This window comes from Microtus pennsylvanicus, chromosome 13, assembly GCF_037038515.1.
Source record: "Microtus pennsylvanicus isolate mMicPen1 chromosome 13, mMicPen1.hap1, whole genome shotgun sequence".
In the NCBI taxonomy this organism is placed as follows: Eukaryota; Metazoa; Chordata; class Mammalia; order Rodentia; family Cricetidae; genus Microtus; species Microtus pennsylvanicus.
In genome coordinates this window covers 28,663,202-28,682,716 of record NC_134591.1, presented here as the reverse complement: position 1 = coordinate 28,682,716, position 19,515 = coordinate 28,663,202, and the positions used below count along the sequence as shown (strand labels likewise).

At 40.2% G+C, this 19,515-nt stretch overlaps 1 protein-coding gene across 18 annotated transcripts in view; it reads left to right on the top strand.

The window, feature by feature from the left end:
* The window catches only part of Elavl2 (ELAV like RNA binding protein 2), a 129,286-nt gene that overhangs the window by 54,392 nt on the left and 55,379 nt on the right, over nt 1-19,515 (top strand). For 8 of the 18 annotated variants that reach the window (XM_075944975.1, XM_075944971.1, XM_075944974.1 and 5 more), the window contains exon 2: nt 11,402-11,645. In XM_075944975.1, the coding sequence (XP_075801090.1) occupies nt 11,417-11,645 (229 nt within the window). In that variant the 5' untranslated portion in view covers nt 11,402-11,416. Of the gene's footprint in view, nt 1-8,592; nt 8,684-11,401; nt 11,646-19,515 lie in introns of all 18 variants that reach the window. The other 10 variants (XM_075944964.1, XM_075944960.1, XM_075944965.1 and 7 more) reach the window with 2 other exon arrangements.

Below are 19,515 nucleotides of genomic sequence, written 5' to 3'. Positions count from 1 at the left end.
TTTAACATAGCATCTGCTTCAGAGGCCCAGGACAGGAGATGACAGTCAGAATTAGGAAAAGTACTTTCTGTCCACAGTGCTTCTATTTCATAGGAGATTCTTCTAAAATTCTTTAATCTTATTGTCCATATAGGTGTTGGGCGGTCCGGGAGGGATTATCCAAGCCTTTACCTGAAAGACTGACAAATTTTCTGCGATAGCATTTGAGAGAAACGTTTTCCTTTGTCTAATGATAGTGATAACAACCTCATACTCATTAAGCACTTGTTTGTAAAGTGCTCTGACATATTATCCGCTTAATATTTGTACATAAAAAAGCTTTTAAAGAAAGTTGGTCCCTGTTTATCCCCTCTCTTCCCAGAATACAGATGACTCAAGGGCAAAATGTGTTCATGGCTGAGTCTCTGGAAAATTTTCTTAGGTTCAAGGAGCCTTCGATTACGTCTCTACCTTCTTTCACTCCTTGGACTCACCAGGAGATAGGTCCTGTTCTCAGTAGCTTTTGGAATTATGTTTGTGTATAATTACACAGGAGATATGCACATAGAGACTTAGACCTTTGCCCCGCTGTTAAGTTCTAACTCGACCCTGTGAACGTGTAGAGAGACCCACGGATGTGAAGATGGCATGGGAAGTAAAAAGCCCACAGAAGTTGAGTGGAGAAGCTTTGCTCTATGACTCCTATGTGATGTGACCCCCAAAAGAACATCAAAAAACATATTTACATTACATTTTATAACAGTAGCAAAACCGCAGTTATGAAGTGGCAATGAAAATGATTTTATGACTGGGGGTCACTACAACATAAAGAATGGTATTCAAGGGTTGCAGCATTAGGAAGGTTGAGAATTATCGCTCCATGAGATGGCAGGGGATATTGACTGGGCACTGAAGCATCTTGTCTTGTTTGCCTGTTAAGAGGGATGTCTGGAGCCGTGTGAGTGGTGGGATCAGTGAAGTGTGAGGCAAAGAAGTGTCCTCCTGTTTTGTGGTGTGTAACCTTAGCCTCTTTTGAGCTTTAAGGCTTGTGTGCATTCTTAGGCAGCAGATTAACTAGAAATGTCTTTGAGATGCTCTTCCTCCGTATTCTCCTCTAGTTGGAATTACAAATAAAAATACCATGTTAATTGAATGCAAATTCTTGAAATGTAGTAAATAGCTGAACGTTTAAGAACCATAACAAGTCACAGATGTACTTTTCCCCCCTAGCTGGGAAGTAGGTTTTACAGAAATCTGTCATCAGGGGAGTGAGCAGCAGAGCTGGGCCAAAGGAAATAAATAGCTTTCTTGGTGTGAATCCTGTTTTTGAAGATGCCCCAACTTACCTTGCTAAGTTCTTCCTAGCTGTGTGTCTAAACTGAATGCATTTATCCCTTAGGACTCCACACCATTTAAAAGCAAAGTGTTCTACTGGTAAATATCAGTAAATGAGATGGTCCACTATTCAGAGTCAAAGGCCATGGGTCGCCGTGGACAAGGAAGGGGAGGACATTGCTTTGCTCGCCACGATGCCTTGATGCATTTATGTAAAGCTTTATGTGTCCTAGGATAGTGTCTCCCAGTTTTCGGTTTCTTTAAAGTCCTACAGAAGTATTTGTAACCTTGCAGCACTACTAAGAAAATAACATATACCTTGTTCAATCAGCTGACATTTCAGGTGCCTTTATTTTGCTATAAACTGTTTGGGGTGGATTACACACTAACTGTAGCTTTTTTTCCCCCCTAAGCCTTAAAATGATAGTGGAAAGTAAAATGTTACCTCAAATGGCCAGATGGAGAACTGTGGTCCTTTCTAACAGTTGAATTAAAAAGTGGTATTTCTGTACATAAGCCTTCCTTGTCTTTTAGATTCCCTTTAAGATTAAGCATTCCTCCTGTTCTGGAGCTCAATTATGACAGAGCATTTCAGCGTCTCTATCTAACAGACGAACTATGTTTTTAGCCTACCTTATGAAAACACTCAACTACTGGGATTAATTTGAGGATTTCCAATCAGCCTTTCACAACGTGTTCTACCCTAAGGGAGTTCCTGATAGCTGTGATTTCTGTAGAAGAATGTGAAGTTAATCCAATTTCTGTGCTGATTACTATGTGAACTGTCTTAATTTAGCAGTTCACATCTATCTGCCTATATGAAACAAGTCTGCTACAGAAATGGAAGGCGAAATTGACTTTATTCTCATTATACTCATGTTCCCTTTTAGGTTCTGCAGCCAAATAATGGCTTGGCGATTAATTAGGCCCACTGAGGTTGGGATGAAAGAACGATGTGCCAATGATTCATCACCAGAACTTAATGGTTTAGTATATTCCATGCTTTAACCACGGCACAGTTAAGCCTTGACTTTGTCTCACTATCCCACAGCAGGGCAAATGGTTCCGCTGAAGAGTGTGCTTCAACTTCAGAAAATGGCGTTTTAAATTTTTAAACTTGTGGGGGAAAGCTGAGATTTTTCTTGTTTTTCATTCTGGATTGATTAAAATGGGCTCATAATACACATCAACTTTTTTTTTTTTGGCCAGTCTGGGGGAATGGTGGTGCTTTAAAATCAGGCCTCACAAAGGTAGCCCAGGATGCTTTCGTACTTATCCTGGTCCTTATGCTTAGCTGGGAGAGCTAAGCAGGTGTGTGCAACCATGCTGCATGGCTTTAGTTAAACCTTTAAAATTAAATGATTGTTGATTTTACATTTGCTATTAAATGAATTGAACACTGAATTTTTTTTTTTTTTTGAAGAATTCACTGTAAAGAATACTTGCAGAGAATAGCTTGATTTAATACACAGTTTTTATGCTGGGTTCCTTGAGCTGGTTTCCCTTCTCTTTAAGGTCCTGTTGTCTATAGAAACCTTTCCTTTGTTTATTCGTCTTGTATTCTTCGCCCCTAGCTTGTAATAAATGTTTTGTTTTTGATGGCGTATTTAAACAGTTTGCTGATATTTAATTTAAGTGTAGCCCTTGAGCTCTGTACTTTCTCATAAGCATCTCCAGGATCTGAGGTCTGCTGGTTCTCCCCTGGCAGCACCTTGGCCAGAGTCACTGTCATCCCTATGTGCCTGGGTTATTGTGGCAGCTCCTTGCCTGGCCGAACTGCTTCCAGACTTGCTGAGTCCTCCTGTTCTCCCACACAGTTATTTTCACAGGAGCCTCATGCTACTCTTTGGCTCGAAACCTTTTTGTGGTTTCTTTTCTTCTAATACCCTTCCAGACCCTATGTAGTCTGGCCTCATCGCCTCTTTGACTGGTCTCTTCCTGTCCTACACAGCAGCCTAACTTTGACTTGCTTGGACTATTTTTCTTGGTAGCCTAGTAGAGACGACAATGATTTTCTGTTACATCCTGAACTGCTGTGACGTAACAAGCAGCAGAGCACGACACACATCACTGTTGGACAGCCCTGTAAGGGGGAGGTCCTTTCAAAGTAGATCTGAGACAGCCAAGGTGAAGTGCCCTCTGGAGGCTTTAAGGGAAAATGTCTCCTCATCTGCTCCTCTTGCTAGAGGCTGACTGTGAGGTCCTTGTGATGCCGTGACTTCTGGACAGTGTTGACTTTCCCATGTCCTGCTTTGACTTGTAAGAATCATTGCTAATCCTCTGCTCCCACCTGGATGATGTAGGACAGTCTAGTGTTTATAAGATCACTTGGTTAGCCACCTTCATTCCAGTTTGTTGTGTAACATGACATAGTTACAGACTAAGGGAAGAGAAGGAGTGGACTTCTGGAGAGACTTTATTCTCCCCATGCAGTGACCAGGTCACTTCTCTTTTTAACCTTGTTCTTCTCAGTGAGACCTGCTGCTTGTTATTGGAGACTAGCATCGTTATCTCCACATCCTTAGTCTGCTTCCTCTGCTCTGCATTCTTAGTAATTTCAATGCATGCATTTTCTGTCTAATATACCATTTTCCTATATGTGTTTCTTCTTGTTCTGCTGTCCACATCTCCCACACAGGTATGTGTTCCCTGGTTCTTCCTTTTTTGCAGTCAGTTCAAGTACGTAAAGCTTCCCTCAGACCCTAGGAGGCACATGAAGATGTTTGTTGAGCAGGATGGGAACGGTGAGCAGATCTTTTTAATTGGATCGTTATTTTCCCATTGACTAACATGATTGACTGTAGTAAGCTTAGAACAAAGGGAAGGATTTGGGGCCCTGTACTCATCTTAATCCTCAAACCCCAAAGCCTTTAATCCTGCCAGCTCTGGAACCTCAAACCTACAGACTGACATCAAGAGAGACTTGTTCATGTGTAGATGCTGAAAAGGCCAGAGACAGGATCAGCAGCTAAGGAAAGTTTCTTGTGGAATTCCTGCAGCTAGCTGGTCTTTTGTTAAATATGTGAGTCTGAGGTGGAAGAATTCATGGAGCTGATGAAAGAAAGTGGCATGAGGTTGGGGAGAGAGTTGATGAGAAGTTTATGATCCTGAGGATTCTGTGAAACGAAGAGCTTTACGGAGAACACACTAACTTCATTTTTGTAACTCCTGGGTTATCTCTGATTGCAAAGTTGTGGAATTCCTGCAGCTAGCTGGTCTTTTGCAAAGTTTGGTTGAATATTATCGTTTACTTCAAGAAGCCCAGCAATGTATCACGAGCATGTCTTGTAATGGTTTCAATGGGGGATGCTAAAGCATTCACTGCAGGCTCGGTGACCCGCAGACAGGTGACCCCATCTGTCCTCAGGCTGCCTATTCTGCTCTCATCCTGTATGTATATCACTGCTTACTTTGTGTTCCAGTTTGTTACCCTGAGTTCACTAGAGAAGGGTGTTTGGTCAGGATTCTACTGCCCCTAGCTTTATTTTCTAACCTTTAGAGACAGATGCCTTCCTTTCACCTTGTAACTTGGACTTGGTGTTTAGGGGAAGTCTTATGGAGAGGGAAGGCACTACACTGATTTCGCCTCGGTGGTGTGCACTTGGAGGTATTCATCCCAAGAGAGTGTGGCATCCAAGGTCATTGTATCCAAACTGACAGCTTTAGTCTAAGAGTCGCTTATTCTTGCCTCTAGCCATGACTCTTCTTACATCATTGGTATTTGCCTGGCGTTCTTATCAGTATCAAATTAAAGCCATTTAAGACCCACGACTTAAGAATTCCTTTGCATCGAAATCTGTTTTCTGTTTGCATTTACTCTTGCCTTTTGACCATTTTCCTAAGTGATCCTTAAACCTCACAAGGTTTGTCTTCATAACTGTACCAAATAAAGGCATGGAACTTACCTGTGCAGTGTTTCAGGATTTGTTTTGGCTTTTGTATTTTATAGTTTGCAGGTTTTTGAGGCCAAAATCACACAACTGATCACTTCAAAGATAAATGGTTCCATTTACTGAACCATGTAACACGAATTTCGGTTTCAGTGGGTGAGGGTGGCTGGTGGAATGTACCCAAAATGGAAAGTATGCTTTTGTTGTGATGTTTATTGTGAAATACTTTAGGTGGGACAGAGAAGCGAGCTATTGAGTTTTCACGTATTACAGACAGTGTGCTTCACCTTTTCAATCCCCAGTTTTCGAAGAGATTGCTCATGCTCTTGTCCCTTTACAGATCCCTAAAGGGAGGGAGGGAGAGAGGGAGGGAGGGAGGGAGGGAGGGAGGGAGGTGATTTTGAGGATAATCATCAGCAAAGCCAGAGATGAAGGAACGGGGCTTGTCTGAGGGACAAGGAGGGCTCAGATTTCCAAGGCTGGCAAAAGGAAAGGATGTAGAGTGTTTATATCAAATACCTAGAGCTTGGTTCGACAGGCAGAAGGCGGCTGTTGGTGGCTTAGGAAAAGCTTCCTGGAGAAGTTAGTATGAATTAGCATGAGGAAGGGCTTTGGAGAGGCTGTGAATAACTTAGGCTCTGCAGAGGAAGTATGAGCCCACATCCATTTTACTTCACTCCCCTCCCACTTAATACAGTGGTTATCCAACCCCGGGACTTAGCTCATGGTAGGCCAGTGCTGTACCACTGAAGCAAATTCCCAGCCTGGGAACTGCTCTCAGGACGATAAACATAGCAGTGGAGTGGAATGGTAGAGCAGACTGAGCCAGCCTCACTAGGGGCTTCGGAATGGTCGTCTCAGCACCCGGCTGTGACTCTTGACTTGTGCATGGCTGGTCTCTATATTAGGTAGCATTCAGGCTTTGGAATCCTTTTTCCTAGCTTGGTCATAATACCAGGTGAACTTAATGAGAATTCTCAGGGTACTTTAAAGGTATTTTTGACTAGAGTCTGTCCTACATGGTGACTGTCTGGAAGAGGTTTTAAAATAGCAAAGAAGCTGATTACCTCAGTTTTCAGAATGTTTTTGTTGTTCTGTTTTTAAACTAGGGAGTTTAGAAAATGGAGACTTTTCAAGTTTTCTTATGTGGTCGGGAAACTCTTAGACCAGTTTCCTTACTGTTGCATGATGGGAGAAATAAATAGTTTTGATCTCAGATTTCCACCATTGAAAGAACCTGTAGATGCCGAAGTAATGTTAGCACTAAGTACATGTAATTGAAAAAAACAAAGGGGAGGGGCGATCAAACGTGCAGAGCTTTACTGCCTGTTGTAAGTAAATCATACAGCCATGGAAAGATAAAGGCTACCTTCCTCCCTTTCCCTGTGAGAGCCATGCTCCCATCAAACGGTTCCTCACCATTATCTCTTGTAGCTCAGTGCAGGTATAGAATATTCTAGATTAATTTATGAAAGTGTGTTTTCATAAGTTACTGTGCTGAGAATAACAGGATGAAAAGCAGACTTGAATTGGCACAACTGATGTCTACATTAAAAGGTGAACATATATGAAACATTATTTTTCTAAGCCTTAAAATTAATGGCTCCGTTTCACTGGAATGTGGCCTTTTTTTCCTTTCCAACAAGCCTCAGAGCCAGTGGGTTCTATAAATAGTGCGCAGCCGGGTTGTCTGTGGTAGATTGAGTGGAGCAGAATCACCTGTCCTTAAGTGAAGGGGAAGTAGCTTTACATTTTTAGTAACTGAATTGTTGGCCAGCATAAAGGTAAGGGCCATGTGAGCAGCTTATTTATAACTTCCCATAAAGGTGTGTGTCTGCTTCAAGCGGAGAGACTGTCTGGGTGCTGGGGATGTAAAAGTGCAGTGGAATCATTTTCCATCAGCATCCTTCCCAGCTTAGTCACTTCAGTAGAGACTGTTTGCATCCATCCCGGGGGGCCTTGCAAAGGAGGGGTGTCAACAGATCAGCTTGTTAGTGTAGTCGCCTACGTAATAGAGGGGATAAGGCCATTAAGTTTGATTTGATGCGTGATTTTAGACAAATAGGAATATTTGAGTATTAAATCCTGAATGTATACTGGACTTACATTTTGTCTGTTTTAACCTGTTTGGTGTGGTCATCCTGCTACATAGTTGGGCTCTTATCAAACTATTTCATGTATATAGAACACTTTATCTCAGGTTAACTATAAGATGAACTGTAAAATTAAGAACACGGGGTCAGACTGAATTTTCTGGCTACAGTGGGAGAAAGGAAGGACAGCAAAACATTTTTATGCATCTGTGGAGGAGACTTCAAGTCCTTTTGTAGATGCCAGAGTCCACTCCATGCTTAGATTTCCTGTAGATCATGTACAGCCAGGCCTTTACCTCTGAAGTTGAAAACTGGAATTTACTAAAATGTAAGGGGATTGTTTTTCGGCCTTCCTTTTGTTCCTTATTGTTTTTGAGCCTGAGTTTTCCGATTGCTATGTTGGTCATTTTTATAGCTAAAAAGTAAACTTTGGCTTTCGGGCCACTATCACAGCTCTGTTTAGTTTTCGGGCCAGTTGAAGTAAGGGACAGTGATGCTGTTGAGGCCTCGTGGCAGCACTCACTCTAAAGCATGCTGGGTTCACAATTTATATGTCATAAAAATGTTCACTTGATTTCGTTCAGGGACAAAGCTGACATCCTATGCAGTCATTACTCTAAAAAATACTATTTATTGGTCCTGTTATTGTAATTGAAAGATGCCACTTCACCCCTGTTAGTTTATGCAAGCTGTTTTTGGTGAAGCTGGTAGAGACTGGTTTCTCTCTAGTGGCAGAATACTCACAGGGGGGTTTTGATTCCCTTTTAATTTGAAGTCCCAGGATTAAGGATCATTTGTAGTATAATGTAACAGTGTGGGCAAATACAGCCTCACTTAACGCGCCTTTGATATTTAGGAGAGAGAGTGCTTTTATACACAGCAATCAGTTATGAATCGCTTGACTGCTCTTCTCACTAAACTTCCATTTCCTTTTCCTCCCTTCTCCCACATCCATAAAAGAGGCCTGCATGTAGTATTTTCATTTTATTTCATTTAAAACCATTTTTTTTTGAGATGGAATTTAAGGTAGTTTTTGAAGATAGATAGATGCCAAGATAGCTAGTTAATATTGTTTTAAAATCAGGCTTTTAATTACAAATACTTACATTTGTTCAAAAAAACCCCTACATGTTAAATTTGGAAAGATTAGATTGGAATTGCCTCAAATTCAATTAAGCCCCACTGCATGGACGTGCTGGGAATATGAAGACAATCACTGTAAATTTGCGCAAGCTGACGTGTTGCATTACCTTGCTCGACTCTAACGTATGGTACTTTTTGTGTCCATATTGCAGACGGCAACTCCAAACTAACATGGCAGTCAGACTGTGTGATGTGGCTTCTCTGCTTAGAAGCGGTTCGTGGGCAGCAGAGCCTTGGACCGGGGTCTGTGGGATTTTTCTTAAATTCTGTAGGCTACTTTTTTTTAGCATGTTGCAGAAGTGCCGAGGCCATACCAAACACTTGAACCTTTAATTTGGCGTACTAATCATTCTTACCTACAATGGTATGGCCATCATTAAGAATTGAAAAGCACATTGCAATGTTTAACCGTGGTGGTATATGTAGATCAGAACCGTGCTGTTATATGTAACTGAAATAATCAAAATTAGGATTTAGTGCAGACTCAAAAGAGTGACATGCTTTTTAAAAACAAAACAAAAACAAAAGTTTTGGTATGGTCTGAATACTAAGTTACCGTAATTCTTTACATCCTGTTTACTATGTATTTTTTTGGTTACTACATTTTGAAGTTATTTACAATTCTTGATGCAAAAAAAAATTTGAAATTGTAAATCTGGCTGAAAATTATTTGCCCAGTGACTGCTGAAAGACTGCATTCTGTGAACAGTTGTGTTGAGCCTATCAATGGAATATGCATTATTTGGAAAATATAGCACATTAGTATCATTTTATTCAGAGCAGATGGTCCTATAGCTGAGAGATGCTGTGATTTTCAGTGCACACAGCCTACCGCAGCTGTTCACTTGAATGCTGGCTTAGGAGCTCATCTTGCCACCTGAACGTGGAAATAAATGTGCAATTAAGTGAAAGTGTTTGTTGTCCTTATTAAACCCTGATAATTTCAGTCAACGAACATTTATACCTCACACGACATCCCAACGAGCTCTAGTCCGAATTTCACATTTGGGGTTCTTGTACTTTGTGCACGCACCCTTACTTTTGAGTGGTGGTTTATTTTATAGGCCTTGGCTACTTTCCTCCTGTAGTTCATTGTTTTTATAGTTGCTGGGCAGAGGTAGCTCTATGAGAATTTGGCTGTGAAAGAGTAATTCACAACTCACCCAGGAACTGGAGCAGTCACACTTTTACTAGAAAATCTGGAGCCTCCCTTCTCATTTTCAAGTAATTTGTCAATTATAATAACTTGAAATATTTTTGATTTTTTTTCTTACAGAAATTTAAAGATTTATTTATTACCCTTTACTTTCTTAAGTATTCACTCAGAATACTTACCTGAGAAAAGTAATTTAAATCCTGAGGGGGGGAAGTTTGTTTTTTTTTTTTTTTTTGTTTTTTGGAAAAGAAGATACTGAAAGGTTACAGATTATTTGACTATTTCCTAACTCCTCTGGCTTGAATCTGTTTTTATCCTGACAGTGGTGATTCCTGTCCCTCACCATTCTGGATCTGGTCAGTTGGCCTGTCCGTCTGGTGCTGCTTTCTTATGTAAACATCTCTTTGCGGTAGAGATTTTATATCTGTAGATGTACCCTTTTATTTTTCTTAGGCAATTTGAATTTGAAAAGACATTTTCCCTGTTTCCTTATTGTCAGCCCTCTTTCCCTTCTACTTTGCTTTTTTCCCCCTTTATCAAATTCTTTGCCTTTCCTATGTGAAAGCCGGCTAAAGCTAGCATGCTCTCACTCAGTTGCCAGGTTGGAGCAGTTCTTTGGGGAGCTGAGGTGTATTTGATGAGACAGAGTGGAACCTTTTCATTGATGCTTTGAGATTTGGTTCCCCCCATAGTCTTGGCTGTCCAGAGTTGGACAGTTATTATTAGAACATACTTTTGGAAAATTTGGGGGTTGTGGTTTGTGACTCCTTTGTTCAAAGACCATTAGATTGGTTTTAGGAAACTACTTCTAAAATTATATAATAAATGGTTTTTAGAGAAGTTGGAGCTTTTGAGGAAATCTCCCCCTACCCTGCTGTTCATATGCTGGTTGGTTTATGGACACCTTATTCCTTGCATTTCCCACAGCCTTGAGCTGGCCTGTTTGGAGCAGTTGGTGTATTTATATTATTGATGTGGTGAGCTGGATATGCATTTTTGGTCTTAAAATTAGAGTCAAGGTAAAATATTATCCTGAATTGTTTGTGGATTCTGTTTTGATGCTATAGATCAGTTACTTGGTGGTGGTGATCAGCTGCCAAATTGACAAGAATGGCCAAACAGTCTGCAAGTGTGGACCAAATATTCATAGTTTTACTCCCAAGTTAACCTTCCCTTTCACTCCTGAACATATAACATCTATTTTTTTCTTTCTTACCAATGATAGAGGTACAAAACAATGTTAATCAAAAAAGCATTTCAGTATGTAACCAAAACAGTACATGTTGACAAATTTTATTTTTGAAAGTACCTTTCTCCTTGATTTTTGTTAATGGATGCCTGTCAGTCTTAGATAATTGAATCTTACGAACTGAAGAATCCTCTTCAGAGTTACTATGTCATTTTTTTTCGTTTGTTTTGGCAGCATGTTAAGCATTTTTAATTTTTAGAATGACTTAGTTAGGACGCAATTCTGCGCCCTTTGGTATTAAATTGCTTCCTCTGTGGACACCGCAGGTGAGTTGAGGGTATATAACGAGACCCATGATATCAGTCTAGAAGCTGTTTAAAATTTAAATTGTGCTTATGTGCATGTATGGAATATGTATGTGGAAGTATAATTGTAGTCTTAAATTGAATAGCTTAATATGAAATACAATTAGCGTAGGTGTTGCACTTTTGTTGAAGCTTTATTGTAATCTCAGCAGAACGACTTGTGTTTAGTGACAAGTGTTTAACTCTTGGGTGGAATCTCTAATAGCTTGTGAAATATGAGTTCTGACATTTCTTATTTTCTCTGTTTTTAGCAGGTAATTGCTGCCATGGAAACACAACTGTCTAATGGGCCAACTTGCAATAACACAGCCAATGGTCCAACCACGGTAAACAACAACTGCTCCTCACCGGTTGACTCCGGCAACACGGAGGACAGCAAGACCAACCTAATAGTCAACTACCTTCCTCAGAACATGACCCAGGAGGAACTCAAGAGTCTTTTCGGGAGCATTGGTGAGATAGAGTCCTGTAAGCTTGTAAGAGACAAAATAACAGGTATGCAATTTCATGGAGACGATTGACATTTAAAGAACCATGGGTCAGGATATTGAGAAAATACTTTTGTAATTAATCATTCCGTGCCGAACCTTTCCATAGCTAGGTTTTCTGTTACTATGTAAGCAATTTGAAGAGTCTCTTTTAAATCATGATATGCTTTTGGGGGCTGTCTCTGACTTTATTTTTTTTTCTTGCTGTTTTTTAAAGACAAGGTCTCACTCTATAGTACAGGTGGGCCTGCAGCTCACTGTGTAGTCCATGCTTGCTTTGGATTCATGGCAGTCCCACTTTAGCCTACAAGTGCTGAGACTGCAAGTGTGAGCCACCATGCCTAGAAAGCAGTATGCGTTTATTGGACTTTGAATAGTATATTTTGGGATGAAGAAAAATGTGTGTGTGATAGCAAAGTTCAGGTTAACCTTTGCTTCTTCAGTACCCTGAGCTTGTATAACTGAGCATTTCAACAGTGAGCTGTAAGGAGAATATTTTTTGTTTTAGAAGGGGAAAGGGGGCTTACAGTAGTCTTTGGTTAAGTTGCTTTGGTCTTATGCTTACAATATGTATGATAAAGTACTGTCTAAACAATTGTACTGATAGAATTAGAGAATAATGGAACTTTATGTTATATTTCTTAATAAGAAAAAATGTGTGGCATATTTATTTTATTGTACAGATGAAGAGAAAAGGGTGAGAAATTGGGCCAAAGTAATGGCCCATTTGGCCAAATTTGAGTATTAAGTATTTGAAAAATCTTAGTAGCGCTTTTTTCTTTTAAATGCTTAAATTTTTATTTAAGCTCAAGCCTATTTAATAAGCGTGTTCTTAGCACTGGAGTTAATGTTTCCCACTAGAATTCTTTTAAAATGCTAAAACCATTTGACACAAAGTGTAGATAGACTTTGCTTGTCCTAGAACTTGCTCTGTAGACCAGGCTGTTAGACTGACCTTGAACTCAGAGAGATCCACCTGCCTCTGCCTCTGAAGTGCTGGGATTAAAGGTGTGTGCCACCACCTCTGGCCACACTAAGTATTTGGACTGAATAAATGTTTCTTAAAGGAGGTGTGAAGAATGGGGCCAGAGTCTGACCGCTCAAATGGTCATGTAACTGCGGACAAGTTAGCTCCTGGCTTCGCCTCTGGTTAACTGAGGTCGAAGAAAGCGACCATACGGGGTCTCTTAGGACTGGTTGAGATGATACTTGGAGCAGCTCTGTAATTGAGGCCCTGACACTCATTTTTTAAAGATCTCGTAAGTACCTGGAGCAAACATCTGTTTGAGCCTCACTGCTCTGTTTCCTGAGGCTACAGATTGAAGGCCTAAAATCTGTTCCCATCAGATTAAAAAGAAATCCATTGCCTCCAATATGTACTGAAAGGTTCTGTCCTAAGCTAATTATGTTGCCTCTGTGTTCACCATATTGTCAGGATTCCTCCTTGTTGAAAACTCCAGTGGATCTCATTTTCCTTCAGTCCTTTGTCTGTGTGTTTGGAGGAGCACATAGTGGGGATTGAACCAGGTCTCCACGCACACTGTAAACAACTTTCTGTCACTGAGCTACACTCCTGGCCATTTTCAAGTTTCATTTGCAAACTGAGAATGAGCAGTCTGTCAAATTCATAGAGAGTTTGAGAACTTGGGAAAAGTAGAAAATAGTTCTGTCCCCTATAGATTTTATCTTTAATGTTTTTAGTAAAACTTTTTCTTCTTTTTTTTTTGCTTGTGGATTTTTTTTAGGCAACTTGAAATAAGTAGTAAAGTATGATAAATGGCGTGCAGGCTATAACATCAATTTCTGTGGTTGCCTGTTCGATTGCTCAGTGGCAACCCTACCATTATAGGATCAAGATGGTTGAATATTGTGTAAAAATCACATTTCTTTTTTTATAATATTGGGAGTGCTAAGTGAAAATATTAAGTAACGCATCCATCTTTCATATTAGACATTTGCCACAGAAAGCATCTTAGGGGATTTTCCAATGTCTTATCCCTGGGCAGACTTGAATCATCTTATTCTGCCATAAAACCTTTGCAGTATGTAATGGGGTAAATTTGAGTTTTCAGTCTTCATATCTATTCACTCTTTGGCTTCAGTGTGGGGGCAGTGGTGACAGAAACACGGCTTACCTCAAGCACACAGTTAGATGTTGAAGGGAAAGTGATTCTTGACGTCCCTTTGCTTCACCGTCTGTACAGTTATGGAGATTTCCAGGGTAGTGTAATTTCTATAAAGTATCAGGTAAGCACATGAACTCATGGTGCACACAACCAGTGCACACCCAGGCTAGACAAAATCCGGCATGGAGGAGGGAGCTGGACACACAGTCCCACCCCAAACTGTGGAGTGATTTGCAATCGTTAGCTGCTAAGAAAATAAGGGTCAGTTTTCCCTAAGAGTGTAGCCCCTGGTAAGTCAACTATACTCCAGTAGAAGACTATACACGTAAGAATATTTTGGGCAAAACCTGCTGGTCTTAAAGGGTTTAAGAAAAAAAAGTGGGGGTACAAAGTTGGGTGAATAGAAAAGACAGGGAGTGGATCTTGGGAAGACTTAGTGGAGTGATGATGTTGAAAATGCAGTGTATGAAACTTGAAACTCTTAAAGAACTAATAAAAATATAACATAGGAACAAGGTGTGGTGCTCCCTCTTTTAATCCCAGGACTTAGGATGCAGAGGCAGGCAGATCTCTTGAGTTGAACACCAGCCTGGTCTATAGAATGAATTCCAGGACAGCCAGATCTATACAGAGAATCCTTGTCTCAAACTTCCCCCTCCCCAAAAATAATAAAAAAAATTAAATCAGAAGGCCTAAAATATTTTAGTATTGGATAAAATTAACATTTGTAGGCAGACTCGGCATCACTCTTTACATTTGAATTTTAAATTTCCATTGGAAGTTTTTCTAATAAAGTCACTGAGAAGATGAGGAAAGCAGTTATTCAGAGAGCAAGTGGCAGGCCCAGGGACTCCCACAGCTGGCGTCACAGTCACACTGCACTTTTCCCTTTCTTGCCACGGAGCCCAGGCTGCTCTGGAACTGACCATCATCCTGCCTCAGCTTCCCAGTGCTGGGGATTACAGGTATGTGGTGCAGATGAAGGCTTTAAAGCCACAGAAGCTCTCAGAATTATTTAAGCACATATCATCAGACTGTGTAGTCTGAGGTTCTTGCCTCTTGGGGTTTGATCGGTGATGATGTGTGTGTTCCTATGATGAGCACAGTGGTAGGGAAGTGTAAGTTAAGAAGCCAGGGCTCAGAAAGATTAGATGTAAAGCAAACAAACAAAACCCCAGGGACCCAGAGACTTTGCAGGTGCTGATAGGTGGGAATAGCAACTGTTAGGTATAACCCCTTGAGTGGTAACCAAAGGTGGTTTCCTCCCCTTTAGGGAGAATAGCCCAATTCATTCTTAACTTCCTGAGAACTTTAAAACTGTCTATTCTACCAGAACACTGTGATTTTCAAACATTTTTATAATGAGATTCTTCCTTCCTTTAAAAGTAAATGCAATCTTAACTCCTCAGGATTGAAATAGATAAATGCTATTATTTTATTAGTCTAATAAATACCTTCAAATTTAATAGGGTTTGTTTTCTGGGAAGTCAGTCATCACAGACACAGGCTGTTTTGATGAAGGTTAATTTAAAAATACAGCTCTGTATGTCAGTTATTATTTGGGATCCATAGAGTGATAAGTGATCAAGAATTCAGAGACAAGTAGTTGACAACAGCAGGGTGGCCAGGCAGGTGGGTGGGCGGTAAATTAAAAAAAAAAAATCCGAAGTATCCATTCTGAGCGCTTGTGCTATTTAATCGTACGGGTAGCGGCAAACCTGCATGGCTTCCCAGGTCTGAGGCCTGGGATAAGCACTTTGTAGGTACCATCTATCCTGCATACACACACACACACATATACATATATATGTATATATAGACAGACATATATATTTTAGAGGTTAAACTTATAAAGTGACATTAGTATCAAGTTTATGGAACTGTGATTAAAATTTGAATCACCTCTAACTAGTAAAATATACCATAGAAAAATGTGAATTTTCATTAGACATTATTTTCACATGTGTTTTTCCTTTCTAAAGGTTATGACTAGTCAGTCATCGGAAAGTATGATATTAACATTATAGAAACTTGTCCCAAAGGTTTTGGTAAAGGCTTACGAGTTTATTCCAGACTTACTTTTGTTGTGTTACTCAAATTCGGTATTTATGTGCATGGGGGAGGGCAAATATACGCACGCACACATGCTTGCACGCACAGGTTCTTGAATATGCTTGAAGGTCAGAGCAGTACATCCAGATTGTTCTTCACATTGTTACCTTGAGATTGGGTCTCATTAGACTGGAAACTTGTCCACCAGCCTTGGTGGGCTAAATATGGAACTCTCAGGATCTACCTGTCATTTAATGGGGTTTGGCCGTGCCAGGTTTTTTTGTTGTTGTTTTTTGTTTGGACTTTGTTTTTGTTTTTTATCATGGGTGCTGGGGAATTTGAACTCAAGTCCAAATATTGATGAACAGGTACTCTTGCCCATTGAACTATCTCTCCAACCAGTTTTAAAATACTGGTTTTTAATCTCAATCTCTCTCTCTCTCTCTGTTTGTGTGTGTGTATGTATATATGTATGTATGATGCCTGCATGAGCTTATGTGCACGTAGATACTTGCCAGAGGACATTGGATCCCTGGGACTGGAGTTATAGGTAGTTATGAGTCACTTAATGTAGATTCTGGAACTGAACCTCTCTGGTCCTCTGCAGGAGCAATAAGCATTGTTAACTGATGAGAGCTGTCTCTTCGTCCCTGAGCTAGGTATTCTTATGGAACAATTTTTGGTGTTAGTGTTGATTAATGCCAATACAAAATTACTGAAATTCTCTCTCCCTCTCTCTCTAGAAGTTACACTAATATACCAGTGTCAGAGAGGAAAATTTTTAATTTATGAATACAGGAAATACATGAGATGCAAAGTAGTTGTTAGACAAGGGAGTGAGCACAATATTTTTAACAAGGAACAGTTTGGCCATTGAAGGATGTTAAATTACAGGGCGGTGTCTAGGAAATCTGTAGGGAAACTAAAGGAGAGAAGAGCTGTATTAGCAAGGTGTGCTTGTGTGAACTTGTCTCATGTATGCCATCTGTAATGATGGAGGTCATTCCTTTAGCTGGTGTAGGATGAGGGGTATATGGTCCCCGGGAGACTCTCTGCTTCCCTTTTGGGCAGAACAGGAGAGGGGAGGAGATTCCTTTTTGCATTTGTTGATTCTTAACCATCTTCAGCTTAAATAGTTCCTGTGTAAGAGGGGCTCGTTTTAGGCTGATATTTGCTGGCTTTTCCCTCAGATATGAAGCAGAATTGTCCACTACATTATTTATTAGTAAGATAAACTACCATGACTATAGAAGGAAGAGTTTATTTTGGCTATGGTTTCAGAGGGAGAGTCCGTGTGGCTAGCAAGGACAGTGTTGCCACAGGCAGCTGGCGCAGGAAGCTGGCTACCACATCTTACCTGTAAGCAGGAAGCAGAGAAACACCTGAAGTGGGACAAGCTTATAAACTTTCAATGTGTGCCAAGCTCCACGTCCTAAAAATGAATAACTTCTGCAGTTCCAGTAACTGGGGACCAAGTGTCAAAAAAAAAAAGTCTATGTTTCTCATCTAAACCACACACAAAATCAGCCCACCTTTGATGTTTTCTGGTTCACTGCCTTATAGACTTGACTATCGTAGCACTAGCCTTTGTAGTTTTATTTCATTTGTATTTTAATAAATAAAGCTTGCCTTAATTTCAGAGAATAAAGCAGCCTCACTGGTCAGCCTTACAGACCAGGCAGTTGTGACACACATCTTTATTCCCAGTAGCCACACTAGTTTGCCATAGAAACATGGTGGTAGTGGTGCTCACCTTTAATCCAAGTGGAATATAAAACAGGAAGAAACAGCTCTCACGCACAGTCTCATTCAGAGAATCCTGCAGGCAGGATCACCATTTCAGACTGAGGTTAAGAACCAGTATCTGGCTGTTTTGCTTTTCTTACCTTTAGGTTGAACCCCAGTTTCTGTCTCTGGATTTATTATTATTATTATTATTATTATTATTATTATTATTATTATTATTATTAATTGTGCTACAAGCCTTTATTTTCTTAAACTTTGTTAAAATTCTGAATTGGCTGGGCCTTTTGTCATTACTGTTGGACTATTTCCCTTGAATATTCCTGAACGGGAGACTTGATCACTGAACTCAGGGCTGTGCTCCAGAGCTTGTCAGTTTCATTTGAGCTCCTTTAAAGCTAATTGACTTTCACCTGAGCACGCTGCATGCCACTGCATTCTGTTGTGGAAACCCTTCTGTGAAAAGGTCAGCTTGAACAAATATTTCCTGGCATTTTATTTGTGAATGTCATTTGACTTGTTAGTTCTATATACCATGACTTAATTTCTATTTTTTTTACTTCTTGCCTTTTTTTCTTTTTTTAAAAAAGTTTTAGAATGCTAAATTTGACATCATTAGGGGCCCTCTTTATCACACAGACACACACACAGAAACACACACACACACACATTTTAACTAAGCTTTGAGGCAAGGTCTAACTGTATAACTGGTCTTGAACACACTGTGTGGCCAAGGCCAGCCTCAACCACTTAGTCCTCCTGCCAGCAGCTTCTGCGTCCTGGTGATACAGATGTGCACTATCATACCCAGCTTTGTAATCAGATATTATTTGATGGCCCTAAGCACTGGTAGCCCTTCCCAGTATTGTGAAGAAAGAGATTCTCAGCTAAAAGGATATATTGAGGTCATAGCTGCATAGGGATCTCTTAGGCAGTATACCATCTTCATTTCAGTTTTTATTTGAAGACTTAACTGTGACTATAATTTCAATAAATTTTTCTACTTTGTACTTTATACCTCTTTGAAGAAAAGATTTTGCAAGATGGAGTTATTTAATTTAAGCTGTGTATCTGTTTTCTATTCTCATATTAAATAGGTGTGATGAAGATTTACCAAAACTTTCTATACACCAGGGTGATTCAACTTGTGATTACTACTAAATAATGTCTCTTCTTGATAGAGAAGGTGGTTTTATTAACACTAGTTTTGAAGGTTTTAGCATTTAAAGTCCATTCTTAGGAGCTAGGGAAGATGGTTTAATTGGTAAACTGAGCAAGCATGGGGACGTGAGTTCAGTCTGGATCCTCGAAACGTATGTGGCAAAGCTGAGTGTGGCTGTTGACTCCTGTAATCCCAGTGTAGTGCTGTAACATAAACCTCAGGATCCTAGGGGTTCACTGGCCACTCAGTCTAGCTAAAAACAGCAATCTCCAGGCTCACTGAGCAACTCTGTCTCCAACGAGTCAGGTAGAAAGTGATACAGGAGGACACCAGGCATCTCCTGGCTTCCAAGCATGCATTGGACAACCAAACACACGGGTATATGTGTGCGTGCAAACACACACACACACACACACACACACACACACACACACACACTATTTTTTACACATAGGTCGATGTCCATTCTCACCATTTGACTTGTTTTTGTAGCCTTATTGGAATTGTATAACTCTGAACTTCAATTTGGTTTTGGGAAAACATCTCCAAATAGATCTATTATCTGAGAATTCTTAGTGTCCCGTGATCTGGGAGGAATGCAAAGCTTCTTTTCTAGCCTATATGTTATCATCATCACTAGGAGGTAGGACAAAGTAGGAATAGGAAGTTAAAGGAGACCAGGGAGTTGATTGATGCTAATATGTCAGCATTGGTTAGCTAGACTTCTGGTGTATAGGTGTGCACGTGTGCATGTGTGTGTTTGCATGCGTGTGCGTTAGAGTGACTCCATCTGG